Raw genomic sequence first — 22,380 nt, forward strand, 5'->3', positions numbered from 1 at the left:
GAAAACAGAGAGTCGTTGGGGAGAACAAGAAGTTAGCCATTTAGGAGGATGTTCTAATAATTCTTTCCATACATCAATATATGGAAATTGGTTGGGGTGTCCGGGCTGGCCCAGAACAATATCCCATACCGCTCGGGTGATGTTAGAGTTAAAGGTTCCTGAGGATGGCCAATTAACATTGAAAGCAGGCCAGTCAATTTCACAGAGAGTTCGGAGGCAAGCCCGTGTAAAACGGACCCCATAATCGGCCTCCTTTTCCTTACTGCAGACATCTCGGAAATGTCCCAGAATACATTGAAGGGGCTAGCTGGTCGAGATTGAGACGCCCCCATTGAGAAAAGACTGGGAACAGGCAACCCAGTGACAGATGACAAAATTACCAACAAAACAGACAAAAAGACAGAAGTAACAAATACAAGAAAACAGAATCCCCTCCAAGTGCCAAACCAGGGCCAAAAGTCCCTGTGTTCTGGCCTCCTCTGAGGAGAACCAAACCAGGGGGAGATTCTCTGCCATCGCAGGAATTCCCCGGACTCAAGAGTGTCTGCCGCGTCCGGCCTCTTGGAGTCCTTCCAGGTCGTGACTACAGATCAGACAGAAACCATAGAGGTTCCTTACCTTCAAAGGGTTTCAGAATAAACTCTCCGGAACAACCGGGACGGCCAGATCATGCTTTACAGCCCTCCGCTACGTTGACTCACTCACCAGGGCCCTGAAAAATCCGGGGTGGCCACTCCTGGCGGGGAGCTGTTCACGGCCGGGGAGGTGATGCGCAGGCCGTCCCGTGTATCTCGCTGGGGCCTCCAAATGTTAAGTCCAGACAATTAATAAAGAGGCTGGATATCAAATTAGGGTTCTGAAGATTTTATTAAGCTGAGCTCAGCGACCGTCTCCCCAGCTAAAGGAAATATGGTACCCCAGACTCGGTGGTCTGGTTTTTATAAGGCAGGGCTATATGCAAAGTAAGTTACAGAAGCCAAAAAGAATGTGCAGTTATTCCAGTTAAAACCGCATCCCGCTATCACAACAGTGACGTTATATTGAGATGTCTTAACAGTATATCATGACTGGGTTGAGCTGACCACATAACCTGTCCCCTAAAGTTGAAAACTTCTTTGAAGTATAAAGATAGAGGCCATGGGAGTCAACTGTCCTTTTGATATGTTAAAATAAAAGAGAGGGGAGAGTTTATTGCTGTGAGGCCTTTTGGTATGTTAAGATAGAAGTGAGGGGAGGAAGGGGGAACTGAGGAATGTTTTTTCTTTAACCTTTTATTCCCCGGCAGAAGCAAAGCAGGTATACAGAAGCAAAAAGAGCTGTTAGTTTTTAGCGTCTAGCTGAAGTAGCTGAAGTATAATTTTTTAACGTGAATCTGTCCGGTCTAGGGTCCGGACCGGGGTCCCTTCAAAAGAAAAGAAAAGAAAGAAAAGAAAGAAAGAAAGAAAGAAAGAAAGAAAGAAAGAAAGAAAGAAAGAAAGAAAGAAAGAAAGAAAGAAAGAAAGAAAGAAAGAAATGGTTCCATAGTTGTTTCCTAAAGGTCAAGTCTAATTTCTTGACATGAAATATGTTCTTCATGAGACTTCCCCTTCCCACCACTTTCTTTCTAACCCCCTCCCACTGCCAGACTGCATTACTGAATGATTTCTGGTGTGAAGACTGTGCCATGCTCTCTTACCTCCTGTGGGTTCTCCTAAATCCCAGCATGAAACTCTACGCCCTCCTCCCAACTGTTTATTTCCTATTCTTCCTTCAAGAATCAGACAAGCATCACCCATATGTCTTCTGTCAAATTAAACAGAATCAGACTAAAGCAGCCATTTTGTTTATATTATAAAGGAAACAATTTTGGCTTATGTATACTGTTCTCTTCTGTCTTAAAATATCCCCAGGTGATCATATTAAAAAACTAAACTTCCAAGTTCATTTTTCCAAAATTTTAATCATACATAGAAGTTGGATTTCATTGGTTCCTCTGTTGTCACTCATTAAAATAACCATGAGATTTTTACTTTTTTTCCAGTTAATTATTTTAATTTGAAGCCTCCCAACTGGTGAACTGCAAATGGGTTATACATAGGGCTCTCTCAAGCTGAAGCCCCAAGGCCAGATACCTCCAGCTGGGAGCAGCTTCTTCAGTTTAACTAGTTTCCTTCCATTTATCATTTTCTAAGCAAACCACAAAGTGAAAATCTTGAGAACCGAAAATTCTTGGGAATTCTTGTGTAAATGGTTGGCTCTGTGTTGTATCTGGCTTCAAGACATGTGGTAAATCCCATCTAATAAAAAAAATGCTACATTGTTTTGCCAGCGTTTGATTTAGGGTCATTTTATCTAAGTTCCTTTCATTAGTCTAAAAATATCTGTTTGTTGTTAAACTTGGATTAGGTTTAACATTATTAAGAAAAAAGAAAAGAAAAAAACAACAACAGACAAACATGATAATATGTATTATTACCTAGTCATTCTTGAAACAGTTTATATAACAGAATGTGACTGTTATCTGCCCTATGGGAGATCCCAATGATGAGGGAGGAGGAGAATAGGAAGAGAGGGATGCATACAGTGAAACAAGGCCCATAGGTGGTGCATCTAGAGTAAGATCTGTTCATGTGGGCATACACAAGGAAAAGTAACTCTTTAGACAGGGTGGAGATAGAAAGGGAGGCGATTGGGGAGGGTAAGACTGAAAGCATTTAGGGACGGCGTTGTGGCTTGGGTGAAGAGAGGGCTGAAACAACCACAAGCTGGGGTCCCTCATATGGCGACACTGTTTTCCACCAGGCTGGGCCGCAGGTACTCATAGGGCATGTCCAGCTTTGCGTTCCGGGTCTCGATTTCCTTATCCAGATCAGCCAGCTCCTCCCTGAACTTCTTCAGCACAGCTTTGGGCTCAGGGCCTGAAAAATACTCCTCCTCATGCTGGCCCAAAGCCACCTGGGACAGAGAGAAAAAGCAACTGAGAGCCTTATGACCCCAATTTGGAGTGCCCACAGCTGCCCCCTTCCTCAGAAACCCAGGCACCTGCTCTCACCATAGTGGGCTGGCGTCTGCCCAGCTGCCAAGTTATGGACATCTGGAGAGAAGCCTGATGAAAATTGGGCAGTGTTGCCATCACTGTCTCCAGTGTCGCATCCTTGGTGGTCGGTGGGGGCAGCCGCATCGTGCAGGGTGTGTTAGGGACCCAAGCATACCAATCCAGCTAAGGAGAGGCAGATATCTAGAATCAATGTCTGCTAAGCATAAAAACCCCTTAGCCACCTGCACACAGCCCCCTCCGCCACTCCAGGTGCAAGTGCCCAGCTGCCCCCCCTACCATAAGTACCTGGCCCTGGTGGACAGAGGAGTGCTGGCCAGTGCAGGTGAAGATGCACATGGTGATAAAGTGGCAAACCTGGTCCCGGGACTGTAAGAAGGTGGGAAACCCTGCAAAGGTAAGCAGAGTTATAAGCTGTGAGGCCAGGAATAGAAGCAGAGCTCAGAGAGAGGAGGCTGAGCACCAAGGACAAGAAGGGGGAGAAGAGGTGTCCAGGACTCTCAGGAACTATTGTGGGAACTGACGTGAGTGTGGGTTGGGGTGGGAGAAATGGGGAGATCTGCTGAGAGGGCGCAACTCAGTAGCTTACTGGTATGGCTCATACTAGCTCACAAGAGTCAATTATGTTAAATGTTCAGGTATTTTAGCAAGCTGGTTGACATCACGTTGGTAGCCACAGTGGAAATATTTACACCATGGAAATGGGCAAATGCTACAAGTCACGGATATATTTCCCAGAGAGCCATTTGTTAAACATTTATGAGCAATCACTAGTCCTACTGCATCTAGGACCTAGAGGGGCTCTTAGTACATAGGATGCGGTCCTATCTCTAGCTGAGAGGAAAAAAAACCTGAGAAGGCATTAGGACATTTTCATAGGGGTTGGACATAGTTCCGGAAGGTTCCATAGACATAGAGAGGATTCTGGGGAGGTGCAAAGGAGGAATCTCTCAGGTTGGAAGTCTCAGGGAAGGGGCTTAACTTACCTAGCTCTTGGGCCCCTAGCAGCCCAACTTCAGTGATTTCTCGACACCAGGTCTGCAGCTCAAGATCCTCTTTCACTGCCTCGTCTGACTTATAGTGAAGATTCACAATTCCCTCCACATAGCTGCCAGCCAAGGAATTGGATCAAGAGAGCTGAAGCTGACAGGGAGCCTCCAGACCCTCTGCTCCTTGCCCACCCTGCCAGGTCAGGGTCCCCAGTCTCCCAACCAACACCTCCAGTTCTCCTAGCCTCCTCCTGCCTGGCCACCCTCAGCAACCCTGCCTTGCCATTGCCTCACCGAGAGATGACTTCCCAGAGCCGCAGAGCATCATGGGCATAAAAGGAAGACTTGACTCCCAAAAGCCCCCTGTCAGCTAGGTCATCAGGGGGACAGAGTGATCTATAGCTTAGGAAGTCTCTAGCTTTCTTGAGCAGCTCCACGTGGCCTCCTCCACCAGTGCTCACCACCTGAGGAGCAAGGATAGGTAGGATCAGGCAAATACACCTACCCTAGTCTCCAAGCAGAGGGGGCATGAACTCCAGAACCCCCCTTCTCTCCTCATACCTGGTCGAAAACGCCATAGTCAGAGACCAGCCCAGTCCTGGCCCGCACATTAATTTCCATGGTGTATCGCAGGTGGGGGATTAACAGCTGGAGGGAGAAAGCAGGGAAGGGCAAAGTCAGAAGGGAGCTGTGGAAATTGGGGTCAAAGAAAAGGTACCAAATCTTCAAGAAAAGCAGAGATGTCAAATTCAGTGGCCCCCTTCACATCAAGAGTGTTCAGCTGATGTGGAATTCACTCCACAAATCATTGACTTATTGCTCTATGATAACTGAAAGAAATCATTCTCCTTTTCTTTTCATATAAGACTGTTCAAGTTAGATGGCAGGGATTTCCAGTCAAGAGGGTAGAATAGATAAACACTGTGCTCACCTCCTCTCATGACCACATTAAAATTACAACTAAACTACAAAACAACCATCATTAAGAATTGCCGGGCCAGCCGAGTGGTGTGATGGTTAAGAACTGGCTTGGGATACCAGAGGGCCCCAGTTCGGATCCCACATATGAGGGCCAGTTACACTGCCCTCAAAAAAAAAAAAAAAAAAAAAAAGAATTGCCTGAAGTCTAGCTGAACAGAAGTCCTACAACTAAGGACATACAGAAAAAGCCACCTTGTGACTGGGAAGAGGGGCAGAGATGCGGAACAGGTTGGTCCCACACCCACATGTGGTGGTTAAAAGTCAAGAGGGCCATCCTGGCTGTGGAGGTCCCACTGGAGAAGCAAGAGGTTGGGTCCCAGCCCCACACCAGGTTCCCCAGCACAGGGTTTCAGTGCCAGGAAGAAACGTCCCCACAATTTCTGTCTTTGAAAACCAGCAGAGGCTCTGGCTGAGTGAAAAAGAGGGCTGCTGGAGTCCCAGGTGTTCCTCTTAAAGAGCCGTGCATGGACTCACTCGCTGACAGACTCACTCAATCTGAGCTCCAGTGCTGGGCAGCAGCTTGAAAGGTGCCATGGACCTAGAGGGAAGAACTGAAATGTCTGGCCTTTGGGTGAGGGCTGGAGGGACAGCTTTCTCCTAGACAGAATCCATTATTTCTTTGTTGAGCCCTCCCCACTCCCTGAATGCAGACACAAGCGGCCACCCTATCCAAGTCTTCATCAACATGGCGAAACACTGTTCATTCACCCCACTCTGGTGATTCCCGAGACCCCATTCAACTTTCAGGCACACCCAAGCCACTTTCAGGCACACCCAAGCCACTTTCAGTGGCTTTTTCATACAAATGGCCTGACTTAGCTCACGCTGAAGACCTTTCTAAAAATCTCCCAAACAAACAGCATCTGGCTTCAGTGTGTCCCATACTTCTGGCTGAGCAGCCCTAAGCCTGGCACTAGCAATGGCCAGACTCAGCTTGTGACTGGGCCCTCTCAAAACACCTCCAAGCCCAGCGCGGGTGTTGGCCATGTTTGGATTGCTATGTGGTTCATGCGAGGTGGCTTCCGGCAGGGCACAGGCTGTGGCTGAACTTGGCCTGAGGCAGGACACATCCCAGGAGGCCCCAGGGCTGGCACTCTTGGTGGCCAACTTTGGACTGAGCCTGAGCATCACCTGCCCACCTCCATGACAACCCACCCTAATGGCACACTGGGCAGGCACCAGAGCCCTGCTAAAGCGAATCCTGCTCTGTAGGGTCAGCCCCTGCAAAACAGTTCCTCCACTGTAGTCACAACCAGTCCTCACAACCAATCCATCTGAGTGTCAATCCTTCCCAGTGATGTGCAAACAGCAAACAAAGGCTCAACTACAAAAGGAGGGGACACACAACCCACACAAGGGACATACCTGGAGCACTCAGGTCAGGTGTCCAGGGAGACTATGCCACTGGGCCCCACAGGACACTTACTAAAGAAGGTCACTCTCCTAAGACTGGGAGGCATAGCAACCCTACCTAATACACAGAAACAAACACAGGGAGGCAGCCAAAAAAGGGGGGCGGGCGAGGAAACGTGTTCCAAATAGAAGAACAGAACATAGCTCCAGAAAAAGAACTAAACGAAATGGAGACAAGCGACCTACCATACGCAGTGTTCAAACCCTGCTTATAAGGATGCTCAAGGGTCTCAGAAAGAACTTCAACAAAGAGATAGGAAACATAAAAAAGAGCCAGTCAGGGGCCAGCCGTGTGGTTCAGTTGGTTAAGCGTTGGCTTAAGAGCATGAGCTCTGAGAAACAGGGCCACCGGTTCAATTCCCACATGGGCCAGTGATGCTGTGCCCAAGCTGAGCTGTCACTGAGCTGCCAACAGGTGGCAGGATAGCTCAGCTGGTGTAACAACAAGATTGCCTGTTCAGTGGTGGGCTATGCCCACCGGCAACTAAGACTGAGCTCGCCACCTTGAGCTGAGATGCCGCCCGGATGGTTCAGTGGATAGAGTGTGCGCTCTTAACAACAAGGCTGCTGGTTTGACTCCCGCATGGGATGGTGGCTATACCCACTCACAACTAAGATTGAACACAGCATCTTGAGCTTAGAGGCCACGAGCTGCCGATGGGAAGCCACATGCAACTGACGCCCTCCACAACGAAGATTGAAGAACAATAACTTGGCTGGTTCTCTTCCCCAATTCCCCAATAAAATCTTTTTAAAAAAGAAAAAAAGAAAAAGAAATAAAGAGCCAGTCAGAAATAAAGAACATAATAACTGAAATGAAGAATACATTAGGGGGAATTTGCAGTAGACTAGATGAAGCAGAGGATCAAATCAGTGATTTAGAACATAAAGTAGCAAAAAACACCCAAACAGAACAGCAAAAACAGAAAAGAATAAAAAAAAAAGGAGGGTAGTTTAAGGGACCTCTGGGACAACATCAAGCGTACTAACATTGGCATCATTGGAGTAACAGAAGGAGAAGAGAGAAAGCAAGGAATTGAACACCTATTTGAAGAAATAATGATGGAAAACGTCCCTAACCCGGTGAAGGAAATAGACATACAGGCCCAGGAAATGCAGCGAGTCCAAAACAAGATAAACCCAAAGAGGCCCACACCAAGACACATCATAATTAAAATGCCAAAGGTTAAAGACAAAGAGAGAAGCAGCAAGAAAAAACAGCTAGTTACCTGCAAGGGAGCTCCCATAAAACTGTTAGCTGATTTCTCAACAAAACCTGTGCAGGTCAGAAGGGACTGTCATGAAATATTCAAAGTAATGAAAAGCAAGGACGTTCAACCAAGATTACTCACCATAGCTATTATTCAGACTTGAAGGACAGATAAAGAGCTTCCCAGACAAGACAAAGCTAAAAGAGTGCATCACCTCCAAACCAGTATTACAAGGAATCTTAGAAGGACTTCTTTTGGACGAAAAAAATTTTTTTAATTAAAAAAGATGAATAATAAAATGGCAATAACTACATATATCAACCATTTCTTTCAATATAAATGGATTAAATGCTCATATCAAAAGATAGGGCAACTGAAAAGATAAGAAAACAAGACCTTTACATATGCTGCCTACAGCAGACTCACTTCAGATCGAAAGGCACACATAGACCGAAATTAAAGGGATGGAAAAAAGATATTTTATGAAAATGGAACCAAACAGACAAAAGCTCTGGGGTAGCAATATTTATACCAGACAAAAATATTTATCTGAAGAAACCTAAAATGCTACTTCAAGGGCACTTGTACATCCACATATTCATTGCAGCATTGTCAACAATGACTAAGACATGCAGGCAGCCTGGGTGTATGTTGGTGGATGAATGGATAAAAAAGAGGTGGTACATATGTATTGGGTTGTCAGAAAAGTCATGACACATTTTTGCAACAAAAAACATAGAAAAAAATACGTCATGACTTTTCCAACAACCCAATACAATGGAGTATTGCTCCACCATGAAAAGGAATGGTTTCTTGCCATCTTCAGTGGCATGGATGGGCCTGGAGGGTATTGTGCTGAGTGGCTTATGTCAGACACAGAAAAGCAGATGCAATGTGATTTTGCTTGTATATGGAATCTAAAAAAACAAAATAAACAAACAAACAAAACAGAAACAAACTCATAGATACAGAGAACATTTTGATGGCTGTCAGATGAAACGGGTGTTGGGCAGGGGGTAGGTGAAAAGCAGGAACGAATTAAGATGTACAGATTGGTAGTTACAAAATAGTCGTGGGACTGTAGAGTATGGCATGAGAAATATAGTCAATAATATTTTAATAACTATGTATGGTGTAGGATGCGTACCAGATTTGTTAGGGTGGTCACATCATAAGTTATATAAATGTCTAGTTACTTTGTTGTACACCTGACACTAATATAATACTGTATGTCAACTGTAATTTAAAAAAATGTTAATATTTTTTTAAAAGATTACATCATAGCAAATGCCACCAAGAAAAAAAAAAGACTGAGTTCTAGCTCACTGTTTCTCAACCTTTTTTCATTATCACTCTACTCTAAAGAGCCTTTTTTGATAGCTTTTCCTACTCTCACCCCCCATGAAATTTTAATGCTATAGGTGTACTATATTTGATATGTACTCTATGTATATATGTGCTTTATTATATATACATAGAGTTTTATGTATTTAAAATGTATTAAAATTATACATTTTTGCTGCCCAGGACCACTTTAACCTCCTTGGGAGGCATAATTGCCTCCACCGAGAATGTATGCTCTCACCAGCCTCTTTGGAACTTCTGATCCCTTTTGTCCATTACACTCACCTTCCTTCTGTTCTTCAAACATGCCAAGCTTGTGCCTGTCTCAGAACCTTTGCACTAGCTATTCCCTCTGCCTAGAACAATATGCCCCTGATCATCTCTTTGCTGGCTCCTCATAGTCTTGTTCTCTTTGTCATCTCCTCAAGGAAGCCTTTCCTGACCACCCAATCTAAACCCCCTATAACATCACCCTGCTTTGTTTCTCTGCGTTGTATTCATTGCAGCTGATACATTACAATACAATCTTTGTAGTTTGTTAGCCCCAAGTGGAAATGAAAGCCCCCGAAGATCAGGACCTGGCCTGTCTTGCTTAGCTCTGGCATCAAAATGCCTCTTGCCTCATAGGAGTCACCCAAGAAAAAAAGATAATGGGTGAAAACTCTGCTCTAACTGTCTGTAAAAATCCAGGCTACTGTTGCTGACCTGAGCACCTCTAGCTAGCCTATGTGTTACTATTCTAGAACCCTTCAAACTAGCTGGGAAAATCTATGTTATTTGCATGGTCCTCACCTTTTGGATGGAATCCTCAGTCATTTGTGTGTACTATTTATATACTGTATGTCCATCTATCTGTGCTTTATACATAAAAAGAGTAAGACTTCTCACCCACCCCCCACCCCTGACCCTCCCATCCCCCACCTTGCCAACTGATGGGAAGTGATGTTACCCTGTTGAAAATGCAGAGCAAGCACGCTCTCACTCCCTTACTCTCTTGTCTTTCATTGGTTGGCTCTCCCCACACCCTGTGATTCCACAGAGAGGGTGCCTCCAGAGGTGGAACTGCGCCATGGGGCAGAGAGAGGGGCAGGCAGGAGAGAAGGGGATAAGGTGTTACCTTAAAGATAGGATGTATTGATGGAAGGCACCTCATAGTGGCCACAGCGATGACCTCAGCCATCAAATGTCCCCTCAGAAGATGAGAATTCAGCTCATGAAGCTGGAAATCAGAGCTACGGACCCAGCATTTGGCCAGGAGCCAGGCCATCGGGGGATCCGTGGGCAAGAAAAGTGGTGGTGGGGGCGATCCTGTGCGTGGCAATTGGAGCTGGAGAAGGAATGAGTTTGGGGAAGGGGGGGGATGAGTGCCAGGTGCCCAGCAGATTCCCCCTCCCTTGCATATTTAGCCCCTCCCTTCTTCCCCAAATTTGCTTAGCTTTCTCCATCTGACTGCTGCTACTCCCCAACAGCCACTATTCCTTCCCCTCCTTTTCCTATCAGTGCTTTATCATTGTGCAAGCTGCTCTGCTCCCCCCACCCCCCAGGCTTTTGCAGAAACTGCTCTTCCACTGCCTGTTCAGCCTCCACTTCCCCTTTCAGTCCCCTCAGTGTGGACAAGATTCACACCCCCTGCTTCCTTTATCCCACACTCTTTTTCAGAAATTTCAGCTTCCCTCCAATTTCAAGAACACCCCTACGCAGCTAAGTCTCCAGTTCTCAGCTAGTCACTAGCTAGATGTAACAATTTGAATGTCTCGCCATTACCTCATAATTGCCCAGACAAAAGTCCACCTGACCATCTTTTCCTCTTTATTTGTCCTATTTCTGAAGATGCCTTGCGTCTTTCTTTCCTCTCTCCTTGAATCTAGGCCCGTTTAATTGTCCTCTGCAATCCCATTCATCTTTCCTCTGCACCCCTACAGCTTTCCCCCACACATGAGTCCATCACCCCCACCTTGGACAATTGCTGTAGCATATCACCCTAATCCCTGTATCTAGCATCTCCCTTCTCAAATCCATTCTAAACACAATGGCCCATGGAACGTGCCAACAGCATCTTTCACGACAGCCTTCACCAGCTTCCTGTGTTCATGGTCCTTGGTTGGGCATCAACAGCCCACCACCGTCTGACCCTTCTCACTTCACATCATTCCCCACCACTCCAGCTCAACTGTCCACTGGTAATCTCCTGACTCCTCACACTCAGCTCTCACCCAACCCATCTTCCCCTGGGGGCAGGTGTTGCCCCTTCCCCAAAGCTCATGCCCATCTCCCATGACACCTCCCAAACTGTCTCCATCCTCAGGTACGTCCCCAGTACTGGAGCTTATTTAGATTTGCCCAGTCAGTCTCTCCAGCTAGACTGCAACTTTCCACCTTTGCCCATTTCCTCCTTTAATGCCTCCCCTAGTGCTTTAGCACAAGGTCTTAGCACAGAGCAAATCCTCAGTGAATTGGGGTAAGGGGCTGAGCTGAGAGCCAACTACGGGCCAGCAGAAATCCTGAGTCTTCTCACCTGGATGACCATGGGCAAGAGTTTCCCATCAGGTTGCAGTTTCAGCATGACCAGAGGGGCAGCCAGGTGCTGCTGGCTACACAGTATGATGTTGGCCTTGATCCCATCCAGCAGGGAGAAGTCGGCTTCAAACAGTGTGCCTCCCTAGATGGGGGCAAAGGGCAAGGGCTGCCATCAGTACATGGCATCTTCTTCACACCCTGATCCCCCTCAAGGAAGAAGAAAAACAAGGAAACTAACTTGTCTCTGTCACCTACTTTATACCAGGTAGTGGATCACATGCTTTTTGCCTCATATAATTCTTACACGCACTTGAATTAGCCCGTTTTATAAAAGAGGAAACAGATGACCAGAGGGGATAGGTATCTTGCCTGAAGTCACACCGTTTATTAACAGCAGAGCCAGGATTCAAACCTAAGTCTGTCTCACCCTATGATCCATGAGTTTTCTCTCTCAGTTGATCCATGTTGACTCCTGATTAACAACCCCAGCCCTGACCTGATTCTCTGACTCCACACCCTCCCTAAATCCCTAGCACCAAGGCCCAGTTATTTCATTTTGGCTCAGTCTCTATGACGCATCTCACTCTTCCTCCACAGTATGCATTTCTCATTCGGGGAGAAAGGCCATGTGGTCACACGTCTCCAGAATCACTCAAGATTTCTCCTGTAGAATCCCTTCTTGCCATCCGTCAGCAAGCTGGGCCCACAGTGGACCCCACAGCAGCGCAAACGCTGACTCCACCCCCATTTCACTGTGTGGTCTCCTTTGGGCTGGTATGTCCATACCTGGAGTTCCTTCTCCAGCTGGGCCTGCAGACCCTCCATCCCTAGAGGGAACACTAGGCGGGCAGGAAGGTGACTGGAGCGCCTCAGCAATATGGGGTTGGCGCCGTTGAGAAACTGGTACCCAAATAAGGCATCCTCCTTCCAGGAGTCCCGCACCCGCTCTGGGGATGGCAGTTGTGGAGCATGCTGTGAGATCTGAGCTCCTGGTGGGAGCTTCTTCCAACTCCCACCAAACCATCCCCTCTTGACCCCAGCCTACCAGAGGGACCCAGACCTCAAATCTCCCAGCCCTGGTTCCCTAGATCGGGTGGGATCTGGGGGTAAGCGTCCTAGGAGAAGCAGTGGGGTGGGGGGACTGACCAGCCAGCTTGCTCTGGCCACACCAGAAAATCCTGTTGAAGTCATCGAAATCCTTCCAGCAAGTCAGAATATTTAAAGAGTCTTTAAAAGCTAGGTCGGCCAGCCTTCAGGGAAAGATAGGTGAGGAGTTTGAGAGTTATTCTCAGAATCACGCATTACAACCACATGCATCCTCCTTGGGCTAGTCCATCCCTTTGCAGTCCAAGGCAGCTCCTGGACCAAGACACCTCCCTTTCACCCATCCCCTTTGTTCTCACCCCTTGGCCAGCGAAGCCTCAAAGTCAATTCTCTTGTCCTCCAGGAATCTCTCATCTACGGGGAGGTCACATAAATTGGTTGCAGCCACATTCAGGATTAACCCATCCTTCCAGTTACCCCACCTGTGGCACAGAAATGAAAGCAGGCATTGGTAGTGGGAAGAGTCAGCACTCCCTGTGGGGTCCGGAGGAGTGTGTGTGTGTGTGTGTGTGTGTGTGTGTGTGTGTGTGTGTGTGCTGGGGGGGAGGGGGGACGGGAGGCTAACCGGTACAGCTTCCTTCTCTCTTCCAGCTCCTCTTCCCGGTGGTTCTTGAACAGGCCTTGAGGGTCGTCTACCACTGTGCGTCCTAGAAGTGGGACAGAGGTCATGGGGGGTTGAGGCTTCTCCTGAGAGTCTCTTGCCTGTCCCTGCCAAGGGTGCCTCTTCAGCTGGCCCTCCCGGGGTCGGGGGGCTGACCTTTCAGCGTCACGCCCCTCCCCAGCTTCCATGCCATTGCTGTGTGCCACCTCCAGCACCACCCCCCCTTCCACAAGACCCCTCCCTCAGGTTCCTGTCCCCACGCCCTGTCCCCTCTTCTCTCTGTCACCCCCAGCTTCTCTTGTGCCCCAGAGACCTCCTCACACCGCCACCCCGCGCTCACCAGTGCCCTCGGGTAGGCTCAGGACGCTGTCGCCCTCCACCCAGCGGTAACATGGGAACCTGAACTCCTCCCCACTGGCCCCGGGGCCCTGCACAGAGATCCAGTTGCAGAACCAGGCGTCATCATTCAAGAGGCGCCGTTTGAACACTTTCACGAACAGCAGCGGCCCCAGGTACTCAGGCACATCCTCCTTGAATTCCGTCTCCTGCAGGCGATAGAAGAGACTCAGCATTGATAGAGATCGCCGGAAGCGGGACTCAGACTGAGCCCGGCTCCCCCGGACTCCCTTTCGCTGGACCACTGGGAAAGTGGCACAAAAGGAGCCAGAAAGAGAAATGGGGCGCCCCAAGCAAGTGGCTTCGCGACCCATTACAGGTCAAGTTCTTCAGGCCGGGGTGAGGCAGAGGAGGGAAGACGCACTCCTTCCTGCCCTTTTCACCTCCTGTAGCCATTGATTGTGCCAAGCTCTGAACTGGGCACCGGCGCCGCGCCCGGGCGAGCGCACAGTTGCGCGGGGAGATGCACTGTTGATCAGGCAGTTATAGCCGTGAGACCCCGGTGCCCCTACCACCACCTCCAAGGCTGAGCTCGAAAGAGGACCCACTGGGCCTGGGAGGGGCAGGCTTCCCAGAGGACAGTCTGTCTAAGCAGAGACCTCTAGCAGAGACTTTTAGTCAGGGAGGAGGAGGAGGAGGAGGAAAACGTGAAGGAAATGCATGCCAGGGAGAGGAAGCGAGAGAGCAGAGGCTGAGCGAGGACGAGCAGTGGCGAGGAGCAGAGAGCGAGGTGTGTGTGGGAGATGAGCTGGGCCAGATCGTGAGGCTTCTCGAAGTTGAAGGACTTTGGATTTAGTCTTGAGAACAAGCCAAAGCCATTCAAATGTTTTAAGCCAGGAGGGAAGGTTTTAAGGGTGAGAAAGTATTTGAAAGAAGTCGCTCTAGCTGTAGAAGGGATTGGAAGGGCAGGAGAGGAACGGGCGAGACGGGAGAAAAGGATGAAGGTGATGTAGGTTCAAAGGGACCCTGGTGGTCTGGGGTGGGTGGAAATCTGGACACGGTGGGAGATAGCCAGGAGATACAACTGGCAGCACTGGATCCTTGGTTAGACAGAGTTGATGGGAGGGGGAGGCGCGAGTGACTTCTGGGGGAAGCAACAGGCGAGGCCTGAGAGGTGGAACAAGGGGTGGACCTCACTTGGGCATGTTCCTTTGAGGCGTCTGTGGGACAGACATCCGGATCTGGAGGTCTTGGGGAGAGACTGACGGGAATTTGGGGATGGGAATTGCGGAGGAAAAAAGTAACCGGAGCCAGGGGTGAGTGCCAGGTAGATGGTCATGCCCGAGGCGCAGCGGGTCGCGAGATTCAGTATTCTGGTCTGTTAGCTTCTTCCCCCCACACCTCCCCGCCTCCCCTCCCCATCCCGTCCCACCCCGGTAGTAAAGCCCGCAAGGTCAGATGTCTAGCAACAGCAGACAAGGTTTGAAATAGCAGCTTTTAAGAACAGAGGAAACAGGAGGCGCACGGCAGATCCAGGTTCCCTGAATTTCAAGAAGAAAGAGCTCTGTGAACGACCAGGAGCAGGAGCATCCTCTCCGTTCCAAGGAGGCCGGGCGACGGGAATATTTTTTGAGCGCTTTGCTGTGTGCCATGTATCGCCCTAAGCGCTCTGCCCAGCGATCTCAGGGCTGCGGCCACGTCTGTTTGCGCTGCGGGCGCGTCTCTTCTCCGGTATTTGACTGTCTTGGGGTCAGGGGCGCAGCACTACGCCCGGCTCCCGCCAGCTCACCTTGCCCCGCGCCGGCCACAGCCTCTTCTTGAGCGCGGCTTCGCCGTGCTGGCCAACCAGCCTCAGCTGCACCTGGTTGTTGGAGCCCGCGTAGCACGAGGACCCAGTGGACACACGGACACGGTAGACGCCCATCTTGCTCAAAGACGTTCCGTGCCTTCTGAGGGGGAAGAAGAGTGGACGCTCCAAATAACTGGTGCGAGGCCCCGCCCCTAGGAAGCCTTGCGGATTTTCGCGGGTGAGCGTGGGTGGCGAGTCTGTAGCTAGCTCCGCCTGGCGATGCGCTGGGGCCCCCAGTTCTGCACAGCACCGAGCTCAGCCCCAGCCGCAAAAGGCAGGGCCCTGGCGGAGGCGCCGGGTGCGGCCCATTATCTTGATGGGAGGAGGATAGAATGGGGAAGCAAATGAGGATTTGGGCAGAAAACATGCTTTAAGAAGGAATCCATGCCTAGCCCAGCAGGGAGTGGTGTGTGCGGCTGGGAAGCCCACTACATTTAAACAAATTCTCTTCCCTCTTCTCTCTCTCCCCCCCCTCTCTCTCATCTATCTCTTTTCTCACAAGTTGGTTCACTCCTGCCAAAGGTCATGCTTAAAACTGAAGGGGTGGACAAAGGGGTGCAGGCAAGGAAGCCTAGTCTGCAGCAGCATTTGAGGAAGGTGCATTTTGGCCACCGAATTAATTTGACCAATTTTTTTAAAGATTTTTATTTTATTTTATTTTTACTCTTTTAAATTGGGGAATTGGGGGATGGGAACAGCACTGGGAAATCGGGGGAAGGGGAACAGACAAGTTGCTGTCCTTTTGTTCTTCAGTCTAGTTGTGGAGGACTTTGCTTCACTGGCCCAAGTTGACACCATCATTGCGCTCTTCCTGGGTGAGGCAGATCAGTCACTGGCTTCTGGACAGCCCCTCACACTGGCTGCTGGCTACACACGGTAGCCCATGACAACCCACTGCAGCAGCAGGGGCTCCAGCCTAGGCCTTCCCTGGCGACTCATGGCGGCCCAGCTCCAGGTTGAGCTGTTGTTCAGCATCTCAGCTGTAGAGGGCAGTGTCACTGGCCCTCATATGTGGGATCCGAACCGGGGCCCTCAGGCGTCCCAAGCCAGCTCTTAACCAATGCGCCACTCAGCCAGCCCTAATTTGACCGGTTTTGAACACTTGTGTCCCTTCCCTGTGTCTGGGGCTCATTCCTTTTTCACTTAAAAGCCCCTGCTTCTCTGTTGCCTGCAGTATAAAAATCCAAACTTCTTGGCATTCAAAGCCCTTGCTAACCTGGCCTCCCTCCCACCTCATCCCAATGCACCCCATCCTCATCTCTTGCCTCTCCATTTGGGGCTTAGAGTCTTTGTTTCCCAGAACCCACCACGCTTTTTGCTTGCAGTCCTTGCTCCCAGAAAATTCTATTCAGCCTTCTGAACCCTGGTTAGATTCCAGTTTTTCTGAGAAATCTTCCCTTGCCGTTTCGCCCCTCCCCACTGCCATCACCAGAGCTAATCAGCTTTCCTCTATACTGCTTTTGCCCTGTGCATACTTCTATTATTGCCCACTTAATACTACAGTAATTTGTTTGTATGTCTATATCCCCCACCATGGTGAGCTCCTTCTAGGTAGGGACCACATTCCAGCACAACTTACTCACTTTTCTTTTGGCATTTTAAAAAATTTTATTTATTTTATTTATTATTAGTTTCAGGTGATGACTTACCTTTGTTTGGATTTAGCACAACATCAGGCTTGTCGGTGTCAACAAGTATTTATTGAAAACACTGAGCTGAAAGATCAATTATAAGTCCTCCATTGGAGGAGACAAAGACAAACAAATAACTCTCAGACGATGTAAATAATAAGAGAATAGTAAAACAAATTCTGGTGTCACCATGATATGGGCTACTATCAGCCTGGCAAAACAAATGAAATCAATGAAAAATGTCTGTAATGCATATTTTCCTGTGGTTTTTTTTGTTTGTTTGTTTGTTTTTCTGGTGGGAAGTACATGCACTTGATTCAAAATTCACAAGGTACAAAGTGGTATTCACTAGTGTCTTGGTCCCACTTAGCCCCAAGCCGCCCAGTTCCTCCACCCCCAGCTGTCACTGTTACCAGTCTCTTCTGAGCACAAGTAAGTACATGTCTATCTTTTTGTCCTTTTTAAACACATAGTAGTGAATTTTACATGCTGATCTGCACCTTGTGTTTTTTTCCCCATTGCAACATCAATCAGGAGATCATTCCATGTCATTACTTAAAGAGCTTTCTTTTCTTAAAGTTGCCACTGTTTTCATGTAGTATAATATACTCTACTACAATAGTTTCTTACAAGTGGACGTTTAGTTTTTTGAATCCTTTGTAAATGTAAAAAATTTTTTGCTGAAAATATTATCTGGCGCATACGTCATTTGTCATATATAAGTATATCTGTAGTACAAAATCCTAGAGGTGGAACTTCTGGGCCAAAAACATATGTAATTTTGGCAGAAATTGCTAAAGCACCCTCCATAGAAGTTGTACCAATTTACACTCCCATCAGTGAGTCCACTCTCATTCTCCCTCACTCTTACCAATCATGTGTTGATAAATATTTTTACCTTAGCCAGCCTGGTAAGTGAAAAAATGGTACCCTAGTGTACTTTTAATTGCATCTTTTTTATTATGAGTAAGGTTGAGCATCTTTTCCTATTGTAGAAGCCATTTGTATTTCCTTTTCTGTGAACTAGCTATTCCATTTTTCTATTGGATTTTGGTCTTTTTCTTATTGATGTGTAGGAACTATTTATATATTTTAAAATTAGTCCCTTTCCAGCTCTATCACAATGGAAAGGGTCCCAAAAGCAATGACAGTCCTTTTTTTACCTACACCAACTCCTTAGAGCGCAGATTTTGCTCTGTGGTGTTATTCTCCAATAAAAGAAATCTGGGCTCCTTAGTGGATAGCTGACTTCATGTCTTGGGGCAGGCAAAACAAAACTCAGGATAACCTGGAACATGCTATTGTTGCTAATAATAATAACAACAACAATAATAAATAATAAATAAATATATAAAAATAAAGATGCTCTCAGGCCGGCCAAGTGGTGCATTGATTGAGAGCTGGCTTGATGCCAGCTCTGAACAGCAGGGCCCCGGTTCGGATCTCAGATATGAGGGCCAGTGACACTGCCCTCTACAGCTAAGATGGTGAACAGCAAATGGACCTGGATCAGGGCTGCCATGAGTCACTGGCCACAGTGTAGGCTGCAGCCCCTGCTGCAGTGGGCTGCCACAAGCTATTGTGTGTGGCCAGCAGCTGGCATGAGCTGCCAAGAGCCGCAGTGAGCAGCCGTCCAGAAGCCGGCAACTGATCTGCCTCACCCGGGAAGAGCGCAATGATGGTGCCAACTTGGGCCAGTGAAGCAACGTCCTCCACAACTAGACTGAAGAACAAAACGACAGCAACTTGTCTGTTTCCCTACCCCAATTCCCCAATTAAAACATGAAAAATAAAAAATAAAGATGCTCTCGAGGAAGTCACAAGCAGTACTGATAGGGCAAGATGTCCAATTCAAGGGGGCTCCCGCTGGCTATGTTTTGACTTTTGAGGAGCAAAGACTAAATAATACACAGGGTTAATTGAAATAGATAAATGTATCAGTAAGAATGCCTTCTAACTGTGAGGAACCAAAAAAAATCAATTGGTTAATTAGTTGCAGTTAACCAAAAAATCCATTTAAAATGGCTCAAAAAATTGGGGAAAATTATCTCAGAAAAGAAGAAGCCCATAGGGTAGGTTGGCTCTAGGATTGTTATTGGGCTGTCGGAAAAGTCATGACATATTTTTTGTATGTTTGTCGTTGCAAAAATGCGTCATGACTTTTCCGACAACCCCAGTAGTTCAGTGGCTCAACAGCATCATCAGGAACCAGGCTTGCTTTTTATTCTCTCTATCTTTCTGTCCTTTATGAGTAAACTTCTCAATGAATTACCACCTTAGCAAAATGCCTGCTACCTCTCTAGTAATCCCATACAGACATAACAACATCCACTGGGAAAAGAAGGACCATTTCTTCCTGTGCCTCGCCTTTTAAGAACAAGGGAATATTTCCCAGAAACCTTCCGGCAGCTTGCCTTATCTTCTATCTGTGGCCAAACCTGGGCACCAAACCCAGATCCTTCAAACAGGCAAGGGAAATGAAATCATTATGATCATCTTAGACTAGTCAATATTTACCCGAGTTATATGACAAAGGATGGAGAAACAAACATAAGCAAAAAAGGATAACAGACTTGGAAGTAGGCAACCAAGCGTGTCTGCTACGATTACCTTGTGAAAGACCTAACTTCATAATAACATTAAAAAGAGAAAAGTTACTGTTAACTGTTACAAAAAAGTGTAATACAAAAGAGTGATTATGTTAGGATTTTTGAAGTTTTTATAGGTTTTATAAGAAAGAGGATGTTACTAAGTATGAGAATGTGTGTTTCTTCTAAGTACACATCTGTTTATAATGAACAGGTACGTACTCATTTCCACTGTTAAATGGAAAAGGATGAAAACATGTAACTGTGTGAGACAAATAATCTGAGAAAGAAAAGGAACTGTTCAAGAACAGGAAAGACTGATCAGCACATGTGGCTACACATTATAACCAATTAGAAAGGAGTTCCAACCAGTTAACCAGCACTAGTACCCACATTCCATGACCAAGGAGAAAGGGGGTCCTGAGATGCCGAATGAGCCAAATATCCTAAAGACGAGCACAAATATGCAAACACAATCCTTCTTTCCCAGGAGATGGATACACTAGATGTTCCCTTAATCATTTAACATTAATTAATAACACATGCACTCCGACGTGGCAAAATGCCCAGCCCTACAGAGACCGAGCAGTGCATCGAGTCTCTGGTGGCTGTTCTCCGGAATAATGCTGAAAAGGGCGGTAACAAGTGCAATCTCTCCAAGACTGAGTTCCTAAGCTTCATGAATACAGAACTGACTGCCTTCACAAAGAACCAGAAGAACCCCAAGTGTCCTTGACCTCATGATGAAGAAATTAGACATCAACTGTGAAGGGCAGCTAGGTTTCCAAGAATTTCTTAATCATATTGATGGCATGGTGGTAGCTTGCCATGACTCCTTTACCCGTTTCCAGAAGTATATCTGAGGAGTCTTTGAAACTGGCCTCCACACCACCGCTTTCCTTCCAGCCTCCCAATCACCATGATCTCCCCATAGACCACACATACCCTAAACCCAGTGCTCGGCCACCCCATGCAGGTGACTTTGCTGGTAGCAATAAAACATTCTCGTTTTTTTAAACACACACACACACGATTTATTGGGGTAATAAGAGAAGTTTCACTGCAACAAAGATAGCTCCTTGGGAGAAACAACAAGCTTCAGAGCCCCAAGCATGTATCAATCTACTACGAAACCCAATTCTATAGCCTCAGTGCATCTGAGGTCATGAGAGTGTGACAAAATTTCAGTAACACCAAGAAAACATCAAAAAACGTATTTTAGGAACCTTAAGAAAATATCTTCCATGGCACCTTGAGCTGAGTGTCCGTGAGCTGCCAACCAGGTAGCAACTGGACTTGGAGCTGAGTTAGCTGCGCCCCCCACAACTAAGACTGAAGGATATCAACTTGGGTGTTCCCCTTCCCCAATTCCCCAACACTGTTCTCCTTCCCCATATCCCCAATAAAATCTTTAAAAAAAAAAACCTCCTTCCTAGAGAAAAACAAAAACAAGTAGAAACCAATGAAGCAATGAGTTAAATCCATGGTGTTGGTGTTTTAAAATAGATTTAAGTATAATGACAGTAAATCTTGTAATCATTGTATTTGTGTTTATTTTGTGTACTGTTTAAAGTGTATTCAAATAATCATCATATTAACTCTGTAATTGTAGTTTAAATTGTTTATGGAAATGGATGAAGTTTGCAATCAGTGTTTAAATGTTAAAATTTATTTTTCAAAGTTCTGTTTATACATACATGTTTAGTAAATTGAGCATTAAGGGGCCAGCTGAGTGGCTCAGTTGGTTAAGAGCTCGCTCAAGAGTGTGAGCTCTGAGCAACAGCGGTTCGAGTCCCGGCCCGAGCTGAGCTTCCACTGAGCTGCCAACAGGTGGCAGGATGGCTCAGCTGAAAAAAGAAACAAACAACAAAACCAAATATTTGTGGGGTGTTCTCTCCACGAACAAAAACACCCTCAAACTTTAAAAACTTTATAAACGATGTGCATAAACGCTGTCAACAATAAACACAGAAAAATACCTGAAAGGATGTACACCAAAGAACTGGCACTAATTATTTCTAGGGAAGAAGGTGGGGAAGGGACTTTCACTTTTTACCTACTTTGGAATATTTTCAAATTTTTACATTAGCATGAGTCACTTCTGTAATCTCAAATTTTTCGTGGATCATATATATTATACTGTTTGCTGGAATGTTCCAAGACTGCTTTCACCGCCTCTCAATGTCTCAGCTAAGAATGCCTGCTTCGTTTCCACCTGGAAATCCACCTTAGGTAATTGCTGCTGCTAAGATTGCCTCAGGTACAGCTGACACTCTTAGTTGCTCAGTGAGGCTGTTCTGTGTTTCAGTTTGACTTCCATCTCTCATACATTCTGTTCTGTAGACCACCTCAAGTGTAAACAGTCCTTGGCTGGCTCCATCACACCTCTGACTGCTCCTCAGAACAAAATGTCACGCATCTCCTGCAACTGCTCTGCTCTGTTCAATTTTTTTATCTTGAACAAAAATCAAGGCTATAAATGCTATCATAAAAGCATTGTCTGTAATCAAGTGTAGCTAGAAGGGAAGCCCCAAACTGAAGTTCAGGTTTTCTTTTGTAAATGAAATTTAGAGAGATCAAAATGTAGTAGATAAAACTCATCATCTGCAGAAATGGCACAAACCTAGTAATTTTCTTTTGGACCAAAAGTGTTTGAAGAGTTGGGAGGACACCCAGAAGTCATTCACAGTAATTTCCAGGTAGTTTTGGTGAGGTGAGGTTATGATGCAGTTGTGGCCTTGAGAGATTAAACCCAGGCCATTTTTACTTTTTTTTTTTTTTT

The 22,380-nt window shown here is 46.8% G+C and overlaps 1 protein-coding gene and 1 pseudogene across 1 annotated transcript; both read right to left on the bottom strand.

The window, feature by feature from the left end:
* Positions 1-856: 856 nt before the first annotated feature.
* ALOX15 (arachidonate 15-lipoxygenase) lies at positions 857-15,607 on the bottom strand. Its single transcript, XM_019664797.1, has 14 exons — positions 15,320-15,607; positions 13,535-13,739; positions 13,159-13,240; positions 12,893-13,015; positions 12,636-12,739; positions 12,276-12,436; positions 11,488-11,631; positions 10,090-10,299; positions 4,585-4,671; positions 4,318-4,487; positions 4,021-4,142; positions 3,323-3,423; positions 3,032-3,199; positions 857-2,934 (listed from the first exon to the last, which is right to left on the bottom strand). Exons 1-14 carry the CDS (start codon positions 15,452-15,454, stop codon positions 2,755-2,757), a joined length of 1,992 nt encoding a protein of 663 aa, XP_019520342.1. The 5' UTR covers positions 15,455-15,607; the 3' UTR covers positions 857-2,754.
* Positions 15,608-21,732: 6,125 nt separating this feature from the next.
* On the bottom strand, positions 21,733-21,978 carry LOC109394600 (SNRPN upstream reading frame protein pseudogene; annotated as a pseudogene).
* Positions 21,979-22,380: the final 402 nt, after the last annotated feature.

This window comes from Hipposideros armiger, unplaced genomic scaffold (assembly GCF_001890085.2).
Source record: "Hipposideros armiger isolate ML-2016 unplaced genomic scaffold, ASM189008v1 scaffold_431, whole genome shotgun sequence".
Classification (NCBI taxonomy): domain Eukaryota; kingdom Metazoa; phylum Chordata; class Mammalia; order Chiroptera; family Hipposideridae; genus Hipposideros; species Hipposideros armiger.